This window comes from Mobula hypostoma, chromosome 26, assembly GCF_963921235.1.
Source record: "Mobula hypostoma chromosome 26, sMobHyp1.1, whole genome shotgun sequence".
Classification (NCBI taxonomy): Eukaryota; Metazoa; Chordata; class Chondrichthyes; order Myliobatiformes; family Myliobatidae; genus Mobula; species Mobula hypostoma.
In genome coordinates this window covers 29,244,851-29,266,647 of record NC_086122.1, presented here as the reverse complement: position 1 = coordinate 29,266,647, position 21,797 = coordinate 29,244,851, and the positions used below count along the sequence as shown (strand labels likewise).

General features: G+C 41.0%; 1 protein-coding gene across 3 annotated transcripts in view; it reads right to left on the bottom strand.

Moving 5' to 3' along the window:
- Nucleotides 1-4,461: 4,461 nt before the first annotated feature.
- The window catches only part of LOC134338129 (calcipressin-2-like), a 127,404-nt gene continuing 110,068 nt past the window's right edge, over nucleotides 4,462-21,797 (bottom strand). For 2 of the 3 annotated variants that reach the window (XM_063033685.1, XM_063033683.1), the window contains exons 4-5: nucleotides 14,342-14,513; nucleotides 4,464-8,708 (exon numbers count right to left, since the gene is read on the bottom strand). In XM_063033685.1, coding sequence (XP_062889755.1) covers nucleotides 8,551-8,708; nucleotides 14,342-14,513 — 330 coding nt within the window. In that variant the 3' untranslated portion in view covers nucleotides 4,464-8,550. Of the gene's footprint in view, nucleotides 8,709-14,341; nucleotides 14,514-21,797 lie in introns of all 3 variants that reach the window. The other variant, XM_063033686.1, reaches the window with a different exon arrangement.

Below are 21,797 nucleotides of genomic sequence, written 5' to 3'. Positions count from 1 at the left end.
CTTCCTCTCTTCCTTCTTGAAGAGTGGAGTGACATTTTCAATTTTCTAGTCTTCCTGAACCATTCCAGAATCTAGTGATTCTTGAAAGATCATTACTAATGCCTCTACATCACTCCAGCTGCCTCTTTCAGAACCCTAGGGTGTACACCATCTGGTCCAGGTGACTTATCTACCTTCAGATCTTTCAGTTTCCCAAGAACATTCCCTCTAGTAATGGTAACTTCACACATTTCATGACCTCTGACACCTGAAACTTCTACCATACTTTTAGTGTCTTCAGCTGTGAAGACTGATGAAAAATACTTATTCAGTTCATCCTCCATTTCCCTGTCCCTCCATTACTACCTCTTCAGCATCATTCTCCAGCAGTCTGATATCTACTTTCACCTCTCTTCTACATTTCATGTATTTGAAGAAACTTTTGGTATCCTCTTTAGTACTATTGGCTAACTTACTTTCATATTCCATCTTTATCTTCTTAATGACTTTTTTAGTTGCCTTTTGTTGGTATTTAAAATCTTCCTAATCTCCGAACTTCCCATTAATTTTTGCTCTGCAATAGGCCTTCTCTTTGGCTTTGACTTCTCATGTTGGCCATGGTTGTGTTATCTTTCCTTTAGAATACTTCTTCCTCTTTGGGATGTATATATCCTGTGCCTTCCAAGTCACTTTCAGAAAAACCATCTAATATGCATTCTAGAAATTCCTCATCTTGGAATCCTGCACCAACTTGATTTTTCCAATCTACTTGCATATTGAAATCACGCCTACTATTGTAACATTGCCCTTTTGGCATGTATTTACCATCTCCTGTTGTAACTTGTAGACCACATCCTTACTACTCTGTTGGGGTCTGTATGTAACTCCCATCAGGGTCTTTTTACCCTTGTAGTTCCTTAGCTCTATCCACAACGATTCAATATCTTCTTACCCTATGTCACCTCTGTCTAATGAATTAATTTCAGTTTTTACCAATACAGCCTCTGCCTTCCTTCCTGTCCTTTTGATACAATGTGTATCCTTGGTCATCAAGCTCCGAGTCATAATCATTTTTCAGGCATGGTTCACTGATGCCCACAATACCATACTTACTAATCTGTAACTGTGTTGCAAGTTCATTGACCTTATTCCATATACTGCACGCATTCAAATATAACCATATAACCATATAACAACTACAGCATGGAAACAGACCATCTTGGCCCTTCTAGTCCGTGCCGAACTCTTACTCTCACCTAGTCCCACCGACCTGCACTCAGCCCATAACCCTCCATTCCTTTCCTGTCCATATATCTATCCAATTTAACTTTAAATATAACATCTTTAGTCCTGTATTCACCTTTTTCGATTTTGTCTGCCTTTTACATTGCAACTCATCCTGTTGACTATGATAGCCTCTCCTTGCTAGGAATCTCACTACACATTTTCTCTGCTTGTAACCCAACTACCTCATCTTAAGCACTATCACTCCGGTTCCCAGCCCCTGCCAAGTTAGTTTAAACCCACCCAAACATCTCTAGCCAACCTGCCCGCAAGGATATTGGACCCCCTCGGGTTCAGGAGTAACCTGTCCCTTTAGTACAAGTCATACCTGCCCCAGAAGAGATCCCAATGATCCATAAATCTGAACCCCTGCCCCCTGCACCAGTTCCTCAGCCATGCATTCACCTGGCACAAGCAGCAATCTAGAGATTACTACCCTGGTGGTCCCATTTCTCAGCTTTCTACCTAGCTCCCTAAAATCTTTCTTCAGGACCTTCTCACCTTGTCTACTGATGTCATTGGTGCCAATATGTTCCAAGACTTCTGGTTGCTTATCCTCACCCTTGGGAATGCCATGGACACAATCCAAGACATCCCTATTCCTGGCACCAGGGTGGCAACAAACCATTCGGATGTCCCTATCACACGCTCAGAACCTGGTCTCTGTTCTTCTGACAAAGGAATCTCCATAATATATATAATTTTATGTAACTCACTGCAATTCATGTGTTTTCTCTATCATTATCTATTGCATTGTCCTACTGCTGAAAAGACAACAAATTTCAGAACATATGCCGGTGACTTAAGACCTGATTCTGATTCTGAACAGACTCAGATTTATGGTAAATCAGAAATAAATAAACAGTATGTGCCATAGATCCAGCTTTAAATTTTATTCAAAACTTTAAACCTACGAACAGTTATTATGGAGCACTAAGGTCATTTTAAAATTGCGGAATATCTATTATACATGAGTGGGACTTGTACTGTAGAAACATTATCTAATGTAAATACAATAACCTCTTTGTAGTAATAGCAAGCTTCTGCTGTTGTCTGAGAAAGATAAGGGATATAGAACTCCTTAGTGTTGCAGGTTTAGGCTACACAAACATATTATCCACTCAAACTACTGCTATCTGAAACTTTTCATATATTCGTTTCTTCCAAACACAAACTGTTGCAAAATGAAAAACTATACTGCTATTAGGTTAATAGATTTGTGCTATTAGTAACATGAAACTCTCAGAAAACCCAGGCAAGTTGCAAATGATTACAGAGTTCATATTTGTTTATATATTTAAAACCAATGTTCAGCTGTCAGCCAGGGGGATTCTGCAGTAGGTGACTGATTATTCAAAAGATTACTGAAGCAATTTCGCTTAAGAGCTTTATTAAGAGGGCGAAAATGTATACTTGCATGCACTCTGAAAACTAAACAATACTTGTCAGTTACAGCATGAAATCACATCTTTATTATAGTTTCATCATTATTTTTTCAAATTTCATTGCTTAAGTGGGAACTATTACATCCAGTTTGTTCGTCGAGGTGGTTAGAGCCTGCGTTGTGATGCTAGGCAGCTCGCATACCACTTCTTTATGCCACTGATCGTAACTTCAAAGTAATCCATCTTTTTGTAACAGACATGCACACATGCACGCATGGTAAGCATAAGAGATGATGAAACTGAAACTTTTCTCCCTATTAGGCTAAATCAATGGATTTGGTGAATTATTATTTGCTCTTGGCCTCAGTGTGAGGATGATGATAGACAGATCACAGCCAAAAATCCATACATTAAAATCAATGTCCTGACCCCAGTATTAAGATTTGTATGTGTCTGCAACAATAAGAATGACATAAAAGTGCTTCCAATATAAGCACTTAGACTTGAGTTTTTAGTATACAAAGTTCAAAATGCTATGATACTTCATTATACTTTCAGCAATTAATAATCATTTAAGGTTGTGGCACTCTTAAATCTGAATAGCAAATGTAAAGTATACAATTAATATTTTATTTTTCTCCTTAATATTTACATTCGCACAATATTTTTACATGGTCAGATGTGGAATTTAGAGACTTCATTTTAGGTTGGTAGAGAAGTTTGAAAATAGTGATGCTTAATTCTCATGAATATTTTCAAAATGGGAGAATGGGACAAATTTGTTCCACCTGAGCATCCATCACTTATATATGAGTTTCTAAAGTACCTTGAAAAAAACATACCCCATGATGTGTGATCATCATAAATAAATTTAAAAAAAATCACATATCATCTAATCATATGAGTACAGCATTAAGTGGTCCGAACAGGAACGGCTATGGAAGTTAGTTCCCAATTTGAAATTTTAGACATTATCTATCTATCTATCTATATATATATATATATAAATATATACATATATATAGATGCTTAGAAACACACACAAAATGCTGGAGGAACTCAGCAGGTCAGGCAGCATCTACGGAAACAAAAAGGTAGTCAACGATTTGGCTATCTATTCATTTGCAGAGATGCTGCCTGACCTGCTGAGTTCCTCCAACATTTTGCGTGTGTCACTTTGGATCTCCAGCATCTGTAGAATCTCTCGTGTTTATATATGTTTATATTCATACACAAATATACAAAAAATGTTAACATTTTTGTATACTTCCTCACCCACACAAAATATCCTGTTACAAAACAGCTGAGGAATACACATAAGTAGATAGTAATTTCTAGTCGTTCATCTAATGGGATATATTGTCACAAACTGTATCTCCAACAGAACCCAGCCTTCTGCAAGGGGATGATTTAACAGAGATCCCTGTCCATTTTAAATGTCAATGACAATGTTTACATTTCAAACACATACTGTGGATGCTACTGCCCCTTATGGCAATCTGGAGAACAGAATTTATTCAACATAAAGGTGTTTTTTCTTTCATCTTCTTCAGAAGGGGCAGTGCTGCACTTGCGGAAGTTTATTAAGATGCACAGATATACTGCCCTCTGCTGCTGTAGATGTTAACTGGCACAATTCCTGTTACTGCATCACACACAAAATGCTGGAGGGACTCAGCAGGTCAGGCAGCATCTATGGAAAAGAGTAAACAGTCGACATTTCAACTGAGACCATCCATCAGTCCCGAAGAAAGGTCTCGGCCTGAAACGCTGACTGCTTTACTCTTTTCCATAGATGCTGCCTGACCTGCTGAGTTCCTCCAGCATTTTGTGTGTGTTGCTTTGGATCTCCAGCATCGGCAGATTTTCTCCTGTTTATGAAACGTCTATTGCTGCATTTTGCACAGAATGGCTACTTAAGAAAAATCATGGATTCCAATGTATCCCTAAATTGTTGCCTGATGATTTTGACAATTCCCATTCTAAAAAATCCTCTGTCTAGTAGTATTGCCCCAAACTTAAAGAATAACATATTCTCCTCCTTTCTGCTATCAGTTGGAAATTTGCGTGACTGAAGACAAACTGGACCACAGCAGTTTAAAAGAAAAATATCTGAACTCTCCTACTTTAGAAATCAGTAAATGGCTATAATAGGCACCTGAAAGCCTAGGGGACCTAGCAACAAGAAGATTATATCTGAGGTAGTTTTATTGTGATATATCGGTTGGTTACTGTTGCTTGTACAAGCAAAAGCAGATAAAACGCAGGAATATTAGAACGATAATCTTTATGTGTCCCTGATTCTGTATCATTGTGCTCAGCAGGAGTATTCCTTATGTTGTGCTCTGTGGCACTCTTAGTTTTGCTGAGTAGTCTGTCATTCTTGGGACTCTTTGGAAGAGTGGGGTTAAATTGATTAAAACTTTTATTTCTTTATGTTGCTTTATGATAAAGGAACTGTTACATTATTGTAGCATTGTCATCTCTGTCATGTACCATGAGGCAAGTTAAGGTAGTGGAATGTACTGATTCAAATGTTTTTGACAAACACATTTTTCTGCAAGAAGCAACCGAGAAAGACAAAATACACTAATATTCAATTGACATTTATTAGCTCGTGTTAATTTTTCTCCCAATTACTATTACTATTGATTTCTTCCAATTACTATTTTTGCAAAGAAAGCACGACAGCACCTCTACTTCCTTAGGAGTTTGCAGAGGTTTGGCATGTCATCGAAAACTTTGGCAAACTTCTATAGGTGAGGGGTGGAAAGTGTATTGACTGGCTGCATTACAGCCCCGTATGGGAACACCAATGCCTTTGAGTGGAAAATCCTACAAAAACTAGTAGATACAGTCCAGCACTTCACAGGTAAGACCCCTCCTAACTTTTGGGCACATCTACATGAAACGTTGCCGTAGAAAAGCAGCATCCATCATCAAAGATCCTCACCACCCAGGCCATGCTCTTTTCTCGCTGCTGCCATCAGGTAGAAGGTACAAACTCCTCAGGACTCGCACCACCAGGTTGAAGAACTGTTATTACCCCTCAACCATCAGGCTGTTCAACAAAAAAGGATAACTACACTCAAAATCTATTTCTGGTGTTCCGACAACCAATGATCTCATTTTAAGGACTCTATCATCTTGTTATTTGTTGCTATTTATTTATATTTGCATTTGCACAGTTCGTTGTTCATTGATCTTGTTTAGAGATCCTGTTCTGTAGATTTGCTGAATATTAGCAAATCAGATTATCACAGCTTGCTTTGCAATGAAGGCCCCTTTACATGTAGGCATCTGATCAGGCTCTGCCAATTTTCTTGATGATTAAATCAGTTTGGATAGGAATGCAATGTAAGTTTTCCCCAAGATATAGGAATGTAGGAGAATGTGGTGCTTTCTTCTTCTGCTTAGTGCAAATAGTAGTCTTACTGTGGAATAATACAGGAATTGTGACAAACAAATTCGACTCCGCATAAAGGGAATGAAATTTATGGTTGCATTGCCTTGTGCAATCTGGCCATCAAAAGAATTACTCATTTAATGTGTTTGTTAAAACCTCAAACCTTGATAATAATTTAAAGGTCAGAGGTGACGTTCTTGTACCTTCTACTGACAGTAGTGGCCACGAGCCTTTCTCACTGTTGCTATCAGGTAGAAGGTACAAGAGGCTCAGGCCTCACACCACCAGGTTCAAGAACAGTTACTACCCCTCAACCATCAGGCTCTTGAACAAAAGGGGATAACTACACTCACTTGCCATCCATTGAGATGTACCCACAACCAATGATCTCACTTTAAGGGCTCTTTACCTGATAATTTCATGTCCTTGTTACTTATTGCTATTTATTTATATTTGCTTTTGCACAGATTGTCATATTCTGCACTCTGGTTGATCTTTCATTGATCCTGTTATAGTTGCAGGGTCTATAAATTTGCTGAGTATGCCCACAGGAAAATGAATCTCAGGGTAGTATGTCGTGACATATATGTACTCTGATAACAAAATTTACTTTGAACTTTGATTTAAGACTCTGTATTTAAAGGTTAGCTCATTATCGACAGAAATCTTGGTTTGGAATATGATGTCGTGTCTAAACATACTTAGAATCAAGGTTTACAAATCTTTTGCAATTATTTCTAAGGCATAAATCTGTTATAGGAATAACCCAACTGGAAAGCATGGTTAATTAATAAGCAGTTAACTTAATCATTCAGAAAAAAACATAGAGACACTATCAGAACTAAATTAATAAATATTCAAAGTGCAGTGTAAACGTAACTCTTGATCATTTTTGAGAAATTAATTCATTTCCTTAATGTTCAAATTACATAAATTTAGTAAATTTCAGCATTAAGTTCTGTACTGTTATGTATGTTATTTAGTTGCAATTTTTGGAACAGTTCATTGTCTCTAATGCAATAATGTCTATGTTTTTTTTACTAGAAGTTACTCAACAGCAAATCTGTTGCAGGAAAGCAGCATCCATCAAGGACCCTACCACCCAGGCCAAGCTCTCTGTGAATGTTCACTAGAAAACAAATCTCAGGGTTGTATATGGTGACATATAATGTATATTAGTTAGTTCCTCTCCACGGCTTGTGGCACATCGGGTGTCAATATTGCTCTTCCTTTAGCTGTGCTTTTTTTACGAGGCTGTGTTGCTAGCTCGATGTTCAACCCAGCACGGATGGTAAGCATGCAAGGAGCCGGCTGGATTCGAACCCGGGACCACTCCCTTCAAAGTCCGGTGCGGATGCCACTACACCACCAGTCAGCACATACTGTACGTGTTTTGGTAATAAATTTACTTCGAACTTTTTGAAATTTGAACATATTCTTCTCTAAGTTTATTTATTATTAAAGTAAGTGACATTGTGGCAAGTAATTCATTATCAACAAAATCTGTTCGTTAGCTCTGAAAATTTAATGTGAACTTGTAATTTCTCGGGCAACACTTGAGTTACCTTTGACAATTGTAAAAATTGGTAGGACACGTTTCAGCATGCCACCTCTCGTCAAAGTCATTCATGTTAAATTGCTATGATTTTGCATGGATAGGAATTACAATTATCTTTTTAACAGAGAAACGTTGTGTAGGTTCAACTTGTAAATAAAGTTTGAAGTGCTCACAGACATGCCTTTCCCGTACCTTTTTTTTTGGTTTTTGCTTCAGTCAGTAAACTGACCTTAGAGAGGACAAAGACAGAAGACATGCAAACACAAACGGCACAAAGTTTATAACTTCTCCACTTCAAAAGCAAGCAATATTATATATTTCACCTCTGCAGTGTTGTGGAGTGGGCGAGGAGAGCAGAGAGAATGGGGGAGACACAGCAGGGGAAGATGTGGGCGAAGAAGAATGCCTCGTATCTGTCATCCCAATCACTCACGATGTAATTAGCAAGAAGTTTTAGAAGAACACAGATGGCAGAGTATTTACTTCCCTTTTATGTGGTCAATATTTGTTCAAAATAACATACAAAATCACACATGCACATACAAGAACAGTGATAACAATACTTCAGTAGGAGACAATAGCAATATTTACATACCCCACATCTGGGAAGTACTGAAGTTCAGCTCTGTTTAAGCACTGAAGCTGAATAAACAGCATTATGGATTTGAAGCTTTTTGAAGGAGGGGGGAGCAATGTACACACCATTTTCATTCCTCTATCAGCCAACTTATACTGATGAAGCTTCAATATTCTGCATGGAAATGAAATAAAGCTTCAACACCACAAATGAAGGAGTCCTTACTGATGTTCTTTAATCAGGCAGTCACCCAAGTTTCAACTATTTTTTTTAAAAACAGTCCTCAAGAAAACAAGAGACAGCTGATGAAGTTGTTGCTGCAGCAAATGATCTGGTCACAGGCGACGGGCAGTCAGGGCTTTCATTTCTTCCCTGCTGGGACACTATCTGGTCGCCTGGTCTGAACTATTTTCTGTTTTGGCGGCTTAACTGCACCTTCCTCTTCGTTTTCACTCTCACAGATATGGACGACAACACTCGGAGTGCACTCTGTCCCGGCGTGGACCTCGTACTTTTCACCTACAGCACAAAGGAGGGAAGAGCGATGGCGCTGCATTACAGAGAATCTCACACACCAGCAAATGGAAACTACTCCTCCCTTTCTGAAAGAAATATATGCATCTTCCACCTTTTAACATAACAGCAGGTGAAAGTGGAGCAGCCTCTGGCAGGCATAGCAAGCAAAGCATGCATACTCATGAGTTGAGTTGGGAGTCAACCAGCTGAAGCTTTATAGGGCATTGTCGGGCCACACTCGGAGTAACGTCAGCAGTTCTGGGCTGGCATTCAAGGGGGTCCAGAGGAGACTCACCAGAATGATTTTTGGGAATGACAGGGTTAATGCGTGAGGAGCATTTGATGGTTCTGGGCCTGCACTTGCTGGAGTTTAGTAAAAGATGGGGGGGGATCTCAGTGAAACGTATTGAATATTGAAAGATCCAGACAGAGTGGACATGGAGAGGACGTTGCCTCTTGTGGGGAAGCCTTGGACCAAAGGGCACAGCCTCAGAGTAGGAGGATGTTCCTTTAGAATAGAGGTGAGGGGGAATTTTTTTAGCCAGAGGGTGGTGAATCTGTGGAATTCATTACCACAGACAGCTGTGGAGGCCAACTCACTGGGTATATTTAAAGTGGAGGCTGATCGGTTCTCGATTAGTAAGGGCGTCAAAGGTTATGGGGCGATGGCTGGAGAATGGGGTTGAGAGGGATAATAAATTGGCCATGATGGAATGGCAGAGCTGACTCAATGGGCCAGTTGGCCTAATCTTGCTCCTGTGTCTTGTGGTCTCAACAGTGAACAGCACCCTCCACTACATTGACTCTGCCTATACTCCTGCTGCTTCAGGAAGGCAGCTAATATTACCAAGGACTCCTCCCAACCAGTCACTCTCTCTTCTCCCTTCTTCTGTCTGACAGAAAATATAAAAGCTCGAAAGTATGTACAATGAGACCCAAGGACAGCTTTGATCCTAATGTTATCAGAATCTTGAATGAACCTCTCAGACAAAGAAGGAACTTTTGATCTCCTAATCTATCTCTTTCTGGCCTTGCACTTTATTTGTTGCTTTTTCTCAGCAGCTACAACACAATATTCTACATTCTGTTTTTCTTTTACAACCATCATGTACTTACATGTGGCATTATCTGACTGGGTGGGACGGATGACAGAAGTTTTTCACTGTATCCCAGAACATGTGACAATAACTAACCAATACCACTAGCATTATCTCCTCCAAGAGGACCACAAACTTGTACGGTATAGAGGCTTGTGAGCCTCAATGACCCAGAGAGTTATGTTGGCTGGAGTCAGGGCCTTGTGCTTTGACTCTTGGTGGGATCACCCATGCCAAACAATTCACAGGGTGGAGGCCAGACTAAGAGTGGTCCAACGATCCTCCAGGTTTGGGGGTTCAGCTCACGGCTAACAACGTTAACTGGTAAAACAAAACTGTTACGGAAACGGCAATGAAGATCCTTCAATATCTTTGTGCGACAGTATTCCTGAGTCTCTCCCTGGGACTTGCATGACTGACAGTAGTGAAAACCGAGAGGAAGCTACTGGCACGATAAAGGAAGTCCTGAACACTGCCAAAATCAAGACCAAAATTGTTCTTTACAGCTGAGGACCAACAAAGATGGAGGACCTTCATTGCTGCTCTAAACTCTAGCACCGTATCAGGCAGTAAGACTACCACTACCTGTGCTTTAGCATATTATCCCAGTCATACAATTGTAATATTTCCATATCCATTCATATATTATTTCAATTAATTGATTGCTGCTTTAGCATAATTTTGAGCAGGTGAAAGTTGTGACAATCTGTGGCTGCATTATATAGCACTCATTGGTTTACTAAGTCTGACAGAAGAATTTGATCGGGGCGGCAGGCTCTGCAGCTTGCCGTCAATGAACAACACAGCACTAGATTGAACTGAACTCTTCAGGACTGTTTCACTGACTTGATTGGTTTGATGTTTTACATTATGTGTTTTTCTTTTTTATTTGCTGTTTGTGCGATTTGTTCTTTTTTTTTGCGCAGTGTGGGTTGGGGGGTGGTGGTTGATGTTTTTCCCGGAATGGGTTCCATGTTTCTTTGTTTCGTGGCTGTCTGTGGGAGAGATGAATCTCAGGGTTGTATACTGCGTTCATACTTTGATAATGAATGTACTCTGAACCCTTGATGTGGGAGGAAATTCATCTGCTATAACTCTGCGGCAATGCGGAGTTGCAACAGTGAACGCTTCAGTTCAGCTCCAAATCATTGGTTTATTCATCATTTGTCAGTCTTGACATTCTGGAGCCATATGTTACATGAAGTAGAGACCCTAAAATCATCCAGCATTCGCCTAAGTTCCAGGATGATAACCTGTCCTGCTGCAGAGTGCAGTGGGCTCAGTTTGCGGATAACCACATTTACACTCCTACCGCTGGCTCCAGCTACCAGCCAACCAGATTCCTTCCTAAGATTAAAACTGCCCTGGGAGCATTCAACATATTGAAAGAAAAACTGAAAATGTTGGGAGCACACAGCAAAGTTCAAAGCTGAAAGTAAATTTATTATCAAAGTTTGTATATATCACCATATGCTACCCGGAGATTTATTTTCTTACAAGCATTAATGGTAGAACAAAGAAATACAGTAGAATCAAAATGAAAAACTGCACACAAAGACTGACAAACAATCAAAGTCAAAAGAAGACTTTGCAAATATAAAACAAATCATAATAAATAAGTAAATAAACAATATAGAGAACATGAGTTGTAGAGACCTTGAAAGTGAGTCCATAGGTTGTGGTGTCTGTTCAGTGTTGAGGTGAGTGAAGTTATCCACTCTGGTTCAGGAACCTGATGGTTGAAGGGTAATAACTGCTCCTGAACCTGGTGATCTGGGACCTAAGGCTCCAGTACCTCCTTCCTGATGACAGCAGCGAGAAGAGAGCACAGGCCTGAATGGTGGCTGTCCTTGATGATGGATGCTGCTTTCTTCTGGCAGCACTCCTTATTGATGTGCTAAATGATGGGGAAGGCTTTTCTCGTGACGGACTGGGTTGTATCCACCACCTATTCGAGGCTTTTCCTGTCACGGACGTCAGTATTTCCATGCCAGGCTATGATGCAACGAGTCAGGATATTCTCCACTATGCATCTATAGCGGGGCCAACAAGGACCCTTTTCCAGAACTGGATGTCAGGTAGCTGGATACTAGATCAGAACGATTTCATAGTTGGGGTTGGGAACGCAATGGGGCTGGCGGTGCAACGGTTAGGATGGCAAGAATGAGAAGGTAGATTGTGGCCATCTTGGCTTGGGCCTCAGGCATTTTGGGAAAACACACCCAAGTAGAGATCCGTCCACTCCTGTGCTGGGAAGCCCAGGTTGTCCCAGGAGAGAGCCGTATAATGCTTGTTGCAAGACATTTTACATAATTCACATAATTTTGAAACAAGGTACTGGATTCCATTAACACAAGTTCGACGCAAGATATTAACCAAGTGAATTTCTAAGCACTACAACATATTGGCATTTTTACCTACAAAGTATTTTGTGGACAATATCAGATGAGTAGGGGATATGGGCCAGCCCATCATGGGTAAAGCCCTTCCAATTATTGAGCATATCTACAGGAAACGCAGCATCCATCATCAGGAACACCCACTATTCAGGATGTGCTTTCTTCTCACTGCTGTCATCAGGGTGAAGGTACAGGAGCCTCAGGACTCACACCACCAGCTTCAGGAAAACTCAACTATCAGGCTCTTGAACCAAAGGGGATAACTTCACTCAACTTCACTTGCCCCATCATTGAAATATTCCCACAACCAATTAACTCACTTTCAAGGACTCTTCACCTCATGTTCTCAATATTTATTGTTTGTTTGTTTGTTTATTTATTTATTAATTATTTCTTCTTTTTGTATTTGCACAGTTTGTTGTCTTCTGCACTCTGACTGAACACCCTAACTGGGCGGTCTTTCATTGATTCTGTTATGGTTATTATTCAAAAGATTTATTAAGTATGCCCACAAGAAAATGAATCTCAGGGTTGTATATGGTGACATTTATGTACTTTGATAATAAACTTATTTTGAACTTTTATGAACTTTGAATCTCGTTTCAAAACAGCGGTGATATTTTCAGCGGGATCTGCTATTCTGGACCAGCAGAGGGCACCGAAAGCTGTCGAACACAGACTGACCCCAGGACTTTGCTGAAATATCCTGCCTGTAGCTTTTTAAAGTCTACTGCATTCACTTTTATTAAAACTGTGGTAATTATTTTGCCTGCTGCTACATGAAACAAAAGAATTAAAAGCAGAGTACTGGTGCAGATGTACCTGAGCACTGTATATCAGTAGAATGAATGGCAGATTCAGGTCAATACACAACTAGGCTCAGCTAAGCGCACCTCAGGACTCATCCAAATTGGAATAGTTATTCTTGGGTGGAGATTTTAATGAAGATTAATCTAAATCAATAAAACCTTACAATTCTCGACCAGTCAAATCAGAAATGACACGGAAGATTCAGACAGAAATCATGCAAGTTTGATTGTATAAAACAGAAGGATCAGTCTATTCTTCAGGACTGGAAAGGAGGGGGGAGGGCACCAGAATACAAAGGTGGAGGGAAGGGAGGGAGGCTTGCAAGAAGGTGATAGGTGAAGCCCCAGGTGGCTGGGAAAGGTAAAAGGCTGGAGAGGAAGGAACTTGATAAGAGAGGAAGTGGACTATTGGAGAAAGGAAAGTGGGAGGGGACCCAGGGGGAGGTGATACACAGATAAGAAGAAATGGCCTCCTTCCCCTTGTCCTGTGGTTCACTCTCCTCTCCTATCAGATTCCTCCCTCTCCAACCCTTGGCCTTTCCCACCAACCTGACTTCACCTATCACCTTCCAGCTAGCCTCCTTCTCCTCCCCCCCACCTTTTCATTCCGGCGCCTCCTCCCCTTCTTTCTCAGCCCTGAAGCAGGATCTCGGCCCAAAATGTCGACCGTTTGTCCATTTCCATAGATGCTGCCTGACCTGCTGACTTTGCCTGGCATTTTGAGTGTGTTGTTTTGGAGTCCCAGCATCTGCGGAGTCTCCCATGTTTTGCATCAGTCTGTGCGGTTTGCCTGCTAAATATAGAATGTATTTCTGAGGCAGAACAAATTAGATGAATTTTGAAGAAAGAATGCAACACCCTGGGACAATTATAGAGTGAGTTTAGTGCCAGTAATGAGAGACAAACACTATTTTTTAGGGAGGAATTACTGTCATCAACAATCATTCAAAGACATTATTTGCAATCTTTGCTTATACATTTAGACAAAAATAAATTATTATTCCAAAGTTGTAAGGGCCAATAAACAATACTGTGAGGGTTTTACACAACACAGATCCTGGGCATAATTGCACTCAGTGCAATCTGTAGTTAAGTGATTCAATTGTACAGATTTAGAGCAGTCTCACCCTTCTCTTGAGGGAGTGGTCCTCTATAGGATGGGTGTTCTAGCTCAGCAGCGAGGGAAAATTTATACTAACTGCTTCATCACAATTAATTATGAGGAATTCATTTAAGGCCCATCCACAGTAATCTGGGCAACCTTACAAAAAATGCTCGGATAAACACGTGCACAAACTCAGGACTAATGTACAGATGATGCCAAATCTCACCTGGCCCGAGTGTAGCAATTGCGCGCAGCAGGTCGTAGTTAATGGTTGGAGTCGCATCTTCAATTGGATGCCACCCCACTGGCGGAGAGGCTGGAGGGGAGATGAGGAACTGTTTCACAGGTGGAGGCGGGGCCAGGTACGCATTCTTGGCCTGATCTTGGGTGCTCTGGACCTGAAAAAGAAAACCAATGTCAACATTGGACACTCTGGTTACCAACACAGCTTGAAGCAGTACGATAGTCAAGTTGCGAGATTCAAGATTCAAAGTACATTTATGATCAAAGTATGCAGTATACCACCCTGAGATTCGTCTTCTTAAAGACAGCCATGAAACAAAGAAAGAAATCCATGGACCCAGTTCAAAGATAAACATCAAACACCAAACACGCAAAAAAAAGACCACAATGGCAAAAAAAGAGCGAAACCACCCGCGCTCCCCCCCCCCAGAAAATAAAACACCAAGTCACATATCATCGAACCAGTCCATGCATATTCTGATCAGATCAATCTAGTGCAGACATCCCACCCTGCAAAAACTCATTTCAGGGAGGTAGCACCATCAATTTGCGGGAGACTCCCGGAACTTCCGGGAGAGGTGGGATGTCTGCAATAGAGTAACTCCTTAGCAGCTAGCCAGCTAGTTTAAATAACATTAGCTATGTTAATGAACAAATGACACCTGTTAAACTCACCTCAACATGTCTTTTACAGTCTTAACCCACCATGGGCAATAGAAAAGTCACTGTTGCAAACAACGCAGCGAGCAACACTGTCATTATTTTTAACCCCTATTAAGCAGGGGTACACTTTAGTGTAGTCTGGGGTGACGTACATTTTATATTTTCTTTTTTTTGGAACACTCTACCATGGCGCACGCTCTCTCTCGTGCTCTCTCGCTCTCTCTCTCTCTCCCTTGCTCTCTCTCTCTCTCGCTCACTCTAAATAAAAATTGATTTCCGGGATATTGTATATAATTTGCAGGCATCAGGAAGCCACTATCAATATGCAGGAGACTCCCAGAACTTCCGGGAGAGGTGGGATGTCTGCTAGTGCTATGTTGTTTGTTAACTTCAGGCTGCCGGACCAGTGTGCCTCGATCACAATCGCACAAAACAGCAACAAAAACAGGAGCAACCGGAAACCAGAATCACATGATACTGAACTACAGAGTCTAATCCACAAACCACATTGATTAGACCATGCCCAAGACCCAGGACTCCGGTACCATCCTCTGGCATCAAGCGAGAGGGAGAGAGAGAGACCATCTGGACGCAGGCACCTTCCTTCAGGAGCAGTGAACAAAAGGGAGAGCGAATCTGGTCGCCTGCAGGTAGATGCTGCTGAAGCCCCGCTCATCTTCCGCTCTCGCCTTTGGTAATTCCGATTTCCTCGACGCTTTAATCGGTGAGATCGGAAGAAATGGTATCGGTCACGGGCTCACGCACACCGTCCCCTGGCATCTTGACCTCCAGGCCGCACATTTTCACCCGAAACCTCACCGAGCCTCCTCAGAGTCAGCAAAGCACCAGATGGCTCAATCGGCCCAAAAACACGTCATCAAAATGTAGGCCACAGGCTCCAGCAGTAGCCAAATAACATTTGAAAGAAAAAGGAGTGAAAGGAACACACATCAAAGTTGCTGGTGAACACAGCAGGCCAGGCAGCATCTCTAGGAAGAGGTACAGTCGATGTTTCAGGCCGATACCCTTCGTCAGGGTCTCGGCCTGAAACATCGACTGTACCTCTTCCTAGAGATGCTGCCTGGCCTGCTGCATTCACCAGCAACTTTGATGTGTGTTGCTTGAATTTCCAGCATCTGCAGAATTCCTGTTGTTTAGGAGTGAAAGGAGCAGTTTTGTGAACCCTCTGTGTAGGACGTCACCCATGGTCGTGTTATTTGCTGGCCTCACCCTCTCCAGCCCAAAATGTTGTTGGCCCAAAGTTGCCAAAATTAAAATGGCAAATCAGTTTTTCATAATCATATTGCTACTTTTCCTATTTAAAAGCTGTGAAGAATTCCCAATGCTTATTATTTTTCTTTGAACAGAGCAATTGCAATTATTTTGGAATCTTGAACAAATAAGGCCTTGGGGACCTATGTGTATCTTTTACACTGGTCAATCATCGTAGCTGCATTTACATTGAACACCCTGTTCCCTTCCTTCTCTGATAAGGTATTTGTCTCTATTTTCATGGTCTGCTTCAATAACTTCTATGGAATCACACTGTCTGATTTCAATACATTTTTTTAAGTGAGTAAGTTCGGTTTAATTTTCCACCTTTCTCCTTACTAACCTCTGCAACTCCTGAAGCCCCCACACGTGAACAGATTTTGCCATTCACCCTTTTACTAACTAGTCAAGTTTACAGATAATCAATATTGTATCATTATTTCCCCACCAGTGACCCTCGCTTATCTGAAAGCCAACCAACTCAATTTTGAAGTTTTAATCATTTCTTGGCAGGAACTTTGCACTAATGTGAACTTTCTTTTTCAATATTTTTATGAATTACTTGCATAGACCAATACAAAATACATTATGATATTATGGAAACAGAAATAAGATTGAATTTCCCCATATCTATGTATAGTAAATTAACCATTATATTGAAAAGGTATATTTTATTCTAATTTAAAGCAAAATCAAAACCCCATAACAAAACAGAAAAAAAAGAGAAAAAACAGCTGTTTGGTTAAAAAAACAGAAAAAAAGAGAAAAAACAGCTGTTTGGTTAAAAGAAAAGAAAAAAAATCTCTTACATATAGTTGTAAATTCGAACATATAATAGCCATCATCATTGCTGAACAAATCGAAAACTGTGAAAGTAGTTCCAAAAAGGGCCCCATAATGTGAAAAAAGGTATAGAAATAGAACACCTAATCTTCTCTAGATTTAAAGATGACGTAACATCAGTCAACCAATGGGCGGAGCGGCATCTTTCCATTTAAGCAACACAACTCTTCTGGCTAAAAGAGAAATAAAAGCCAAAATATGCAAATCATTCGGCTTAACAGTAAAATCATTTCCTCCAACAATGCCAAACAAGGCAGTCGGAGGGTTGGGTTTAAAGTTTATGTTTTTAAAATTCTAATTGTGCTTTTCTTGTAAAAATAGTGTAAGGTTTAGATTTTCACTTGTAAATGCTGCTTGTATGCTCCTGCTGAAAGAATTTCTTTGTCGCTGTGGATTAATGTACTTGTGCAGGTGACAATAAACTCAACTGCAAAAGAAATGTTTACTTACATTTCCCCAAATAGCTGCTTCCTAATTGTAAGATAATTCATCCTTGTCCTCAATATTATCTATACTTTCAAATAACTTCAATAAAACCCAACAAATCCTACTGTAACCTTAAACATCGTGAACATCTCAGTCATTAATATTCAAGGAAATGCAAACTTTATTTATGAATCAGTCGTCATTTTCTAGCCCTTTCAGTCCAGGATTGATCACTGATAATGAATACTTGATCCGCTGGTAGCTGGGATCAAGGGTTGTGGACTGTCAGGAAGGAAATGAGTGGCCTTGAAGTTAATTACAGTGAGAGAAATGGAGGTGCGGTGGAAACAAAGATTTCAAAATTTACCTCAACCATAGAGACAGCTGCATGACAATAAACATTTTGCATTCTCTGGCACTGGTCTAAGAAATGTCAGATGCTATAAACCTGAAGCAGACTTCAACAAACCAGTTAAAACCTACTCCACAGACATGCCTAAACCAGTTACGCACAATTCATTGTGACCACAGTTGGCCAGGAGCCTCTATACATATTCATCTCATAAGATCTGCATCTCATTCCTGGGAATGCATTGCCAACACACAATGTACCCTGTGAAATTAGTATTCAGGACTTTCTACAAAATCTGATTGGGCAAGCAAACATTATACGACAGAATTTCTTGGCTTGTGCACTTCCAAACACCTACTTGTTAGATCTTGAAAGGTTACTTTTCAAGACAACAATCTTGAGAAGAATATCAGGTCACAATCCAAAGCCATGGCAACTTTCCTGAACATAGGGAACTCATAAAGTTCAAAGTATATTTATTATCAAAGTGTGTATAATACATACAATCTTTAGTTTTGTCTCCTTACAGACGGCCACAAAACAAAGAAACCCATTAAAAAGGAAAACTGTCAAACACACAACGTGCAGAAAAAGAACAAAATTGTGCAAACAATAAAAGTAAGCAAATAACACTCAGAAGTGAAGTGCACGGAAGTGAGTTGACAGCCACGAAGCCAGTCGTCACTGCAGCCGATTCAGGAGCCTGTTAGTTGCAGGCCACAGCCTTAGTTCAGCGCAGAGGCAAGTAAACTTCATGGTGCAGCGAGCTGAACCAGCCCATCACTCGCCCTATATGTTCTCAGACCTGGGCCCCACCAGTTCGATTGGGCCCACACCCAACCTTTTCGGTCTGGCCCACCACTTAAGTCGACCAAGCCAGTTGTTCCTTACGCTCGGGCATGGGACCCACAGCCTCAACTCTGCCCTGCCTCAGGTCTGCTGCTTCGAGTCGCCTCCAAGTCTGCTCCAGCAATGACCAAACATTGGCTCGCTCCCTGCTATCGGGCCTGGACTTTGCCGCCTCGATTCGACCCTAGCAACCACACCACAACCATCCTGTACCTTCGAGATCTCAGTTCACACCGCAAAAATGGCAGGCTGTACCGGTGGTTCAAAAGCTCAGCTCCGAAAGGGAAGTTACAGGCTATTGATTACAGTGATCAATACCAAAAAAAGTGTGATTAATAAAGCAGTTAATAGTTTTGTGTGCTGCCCGCAAATTGTCGCTGTACTTCACCAGTGCCATCTTACGGCTCATAAGGATATTAAATATAACTTAAACAATATCAGCCCTTAAAATTAACATTTGAAAAAGATGTGTAATTTTGATTCAGTTACCTTCTTGCCAAACCTTTTATATCAGCATTCTTTAAAATGAGGTTTAGTTACAGCATTGCTCAGTTAAGTCAGAAGGACATGGGATAAATATCTGGCTGACTTTCAGCATGTGATCTAGGGCAACATTTCAAAGCCACGTTGTTTATTGCTAAAGAAGAATTCTAGGCAGTTCCTCAACCAGTTCTTCAACATCTCAGTAAGTGGAAAATTCTTTTCACTTCCTGGGCGATATCCTACTGCGGGAGTATTAACTCAAAAACAGTCCTGTTTCTAAAGGCAAAAGCAGATCACCTTACCAAAAATAACTTATTTATATCCTTTGTGAAATGCAATAACTTGGGTGGAAGTGTACAGTACTGTACAAGAAGTCCTGACACACACATATATATCGCTAGGGTGCCTAAGACTTTTGCACAGTACTGTATTTGTCAATGTAGAGCAGAGAGAGAGTTTGTAAATCTGGCGCGAGCAAAGTATGTTGGGAATGGTGAGTGTGGAGCGCCACAGGAGGGGTGGTAGGGAAGGTGTGTCGGGATGGAGGGGAGATTGGCACAGGTGTAGACACACCCAGCACTGAGACACCAGGCAAGGTCATTTGATTCCCAACAATTGGTTTATTGATCATTACAGAATGTCTCTCTGGTACTTCCTATTCCTATCCTTCTCCCTTCCCCTTTTCCCAACTATGATTCCCCTCTCCTTACCCCCTTCACACTCTCAGTCCATAAAAGAGACCCATATCAGAATCAGGTTTATCATCACTCACATACGTCAAGAAATTATTATTTTTTTTGCGGCATAAGTACAGTGCAGCCTAGCTATATATATGTGCCTAAGACTATTGCACAATACTGTGGGTTGACTTTGTTATAGTGTTGGTGTGGAAATCCCTGTTGGTTCATGCATACATCAGTGTTTAGCTGATCCCCAGGCCAGTGTAGGTGTGGTTCCCAGTGGCAGGAATTCTCCGCTTGTAGTTCCCCAAAACTCATTCCACTCGTGTTTCAACAGAAAACGAGTAAGACCTGCAGAATGCAAGGGATGCAAACATACAGACGCATGCAGTTCTATGATGTTAGAGTCCTCATCTCTCATCTCCACTATGGTTCAATGATCTCTTGTCAAGCAGTTATTTACAATTAGAGAGGGATCAAAGGAGGCTCACAAAAATGATTCCAGGATTGAAAGGCTTGTTATTGATGGCTCTGTGCTTCTACTCACGGGAATTCAGAAGATTAAGGGATGATCTCATTGAAACCTATTGAACGTTGAAAGGCCTCGACAGAGTGGATGTGGAGAGGATGTTTCCTGTGGTGGGGGGAGTCTAAGACCAGGGAGCACAGCCTCAGAATAGAGGGGCGTCCTTTTAGAACTGAGGTGAGGAAGAAATTTCTTTAGCTAGAGCGTGGTGAATCTGTGGAATTTGTTCTGAGAGGCAGCTGTGGAGGTCAAGTCATTGGGTATATTTAAGGCAGAGGCTGATAAGATTCTTGATTAGTCAGAGCATGAAGGGATATTGAAAGAAGGCAAGAGATTGGGGCTGAGAGGGGAGAATGGATCAGCCATGATGAAATGGCAGAGCAGACTTGATGGACCAAATGGCCCATTTCTGCTTCTATATCTTATGATGTTATAATTCACAGGATTTGGCAGGATCAGTCATCTGTCTGAGTAATTAATGACTGAGAGACCCACGGCTTATCAGTGCCAACTGCCCTACCAAGACCTCAAGTGGGGATCAATGTCTAGTTTATTAGGAACATCTTAAGAAAACATTAGTCATTATCCTACAATCTCCAGTCTAGAATCCTACTGTTTAGGCATTCTTTGGGAAATTGAATCAGCATTTCAGGAAAAAACAGCCAAGCCTGTGAATGATTTTCTTTCAAAGCATAGAACAACAACCAGTAAATGTGTGTTGGAGGAAAATGAGTGAATCTGGGGATCAGCATAACCTGAACACGCAATGAAAAATTCCACTCGGCCTACAGCGTCCACATCAACCAGTGGGCACCCATCTGCACGAGTCCCATCTTTGAGTACCTCTTGCATGATTCCTTCTACATCTAGGTGCTTGAAATGCTCATCGAGACACTTCCTAAATGGTGTCAGTAACTGTGCTTCCAATGTTCTCGCAGGCAGTCTACTCCAGGCACTCCACACTCTCTGGGTGAAACAGCCCCCCCTCAAAATCTCTTACCCCTTACACCAAATCCATGTCCTCTTGTTTTGTCTACCTCCATTATGAGGAAAAGTTTGACATGGGTTACTCTATCTCACAATTTTATAGATGTAGGAGCCATGTATCTATCTATCTTTTGTCCCAATGAGCTTTCACCACCTAATTAACCAACTAATCCATACGTCATTGAATGTGGGAGGAAACCAGATCATCAAGAGGAAACCCACATGGTTACTCGAAGAACGTACAGTACGTAATCCTTACAGAAAATGGCGGAATTGAACCCGAATTGCTGGTGCTGCAATAATGTTACGCCACTCTTCTGCAATTTTCAGAAAAGATATGGTAGGCATCAGATGAAAA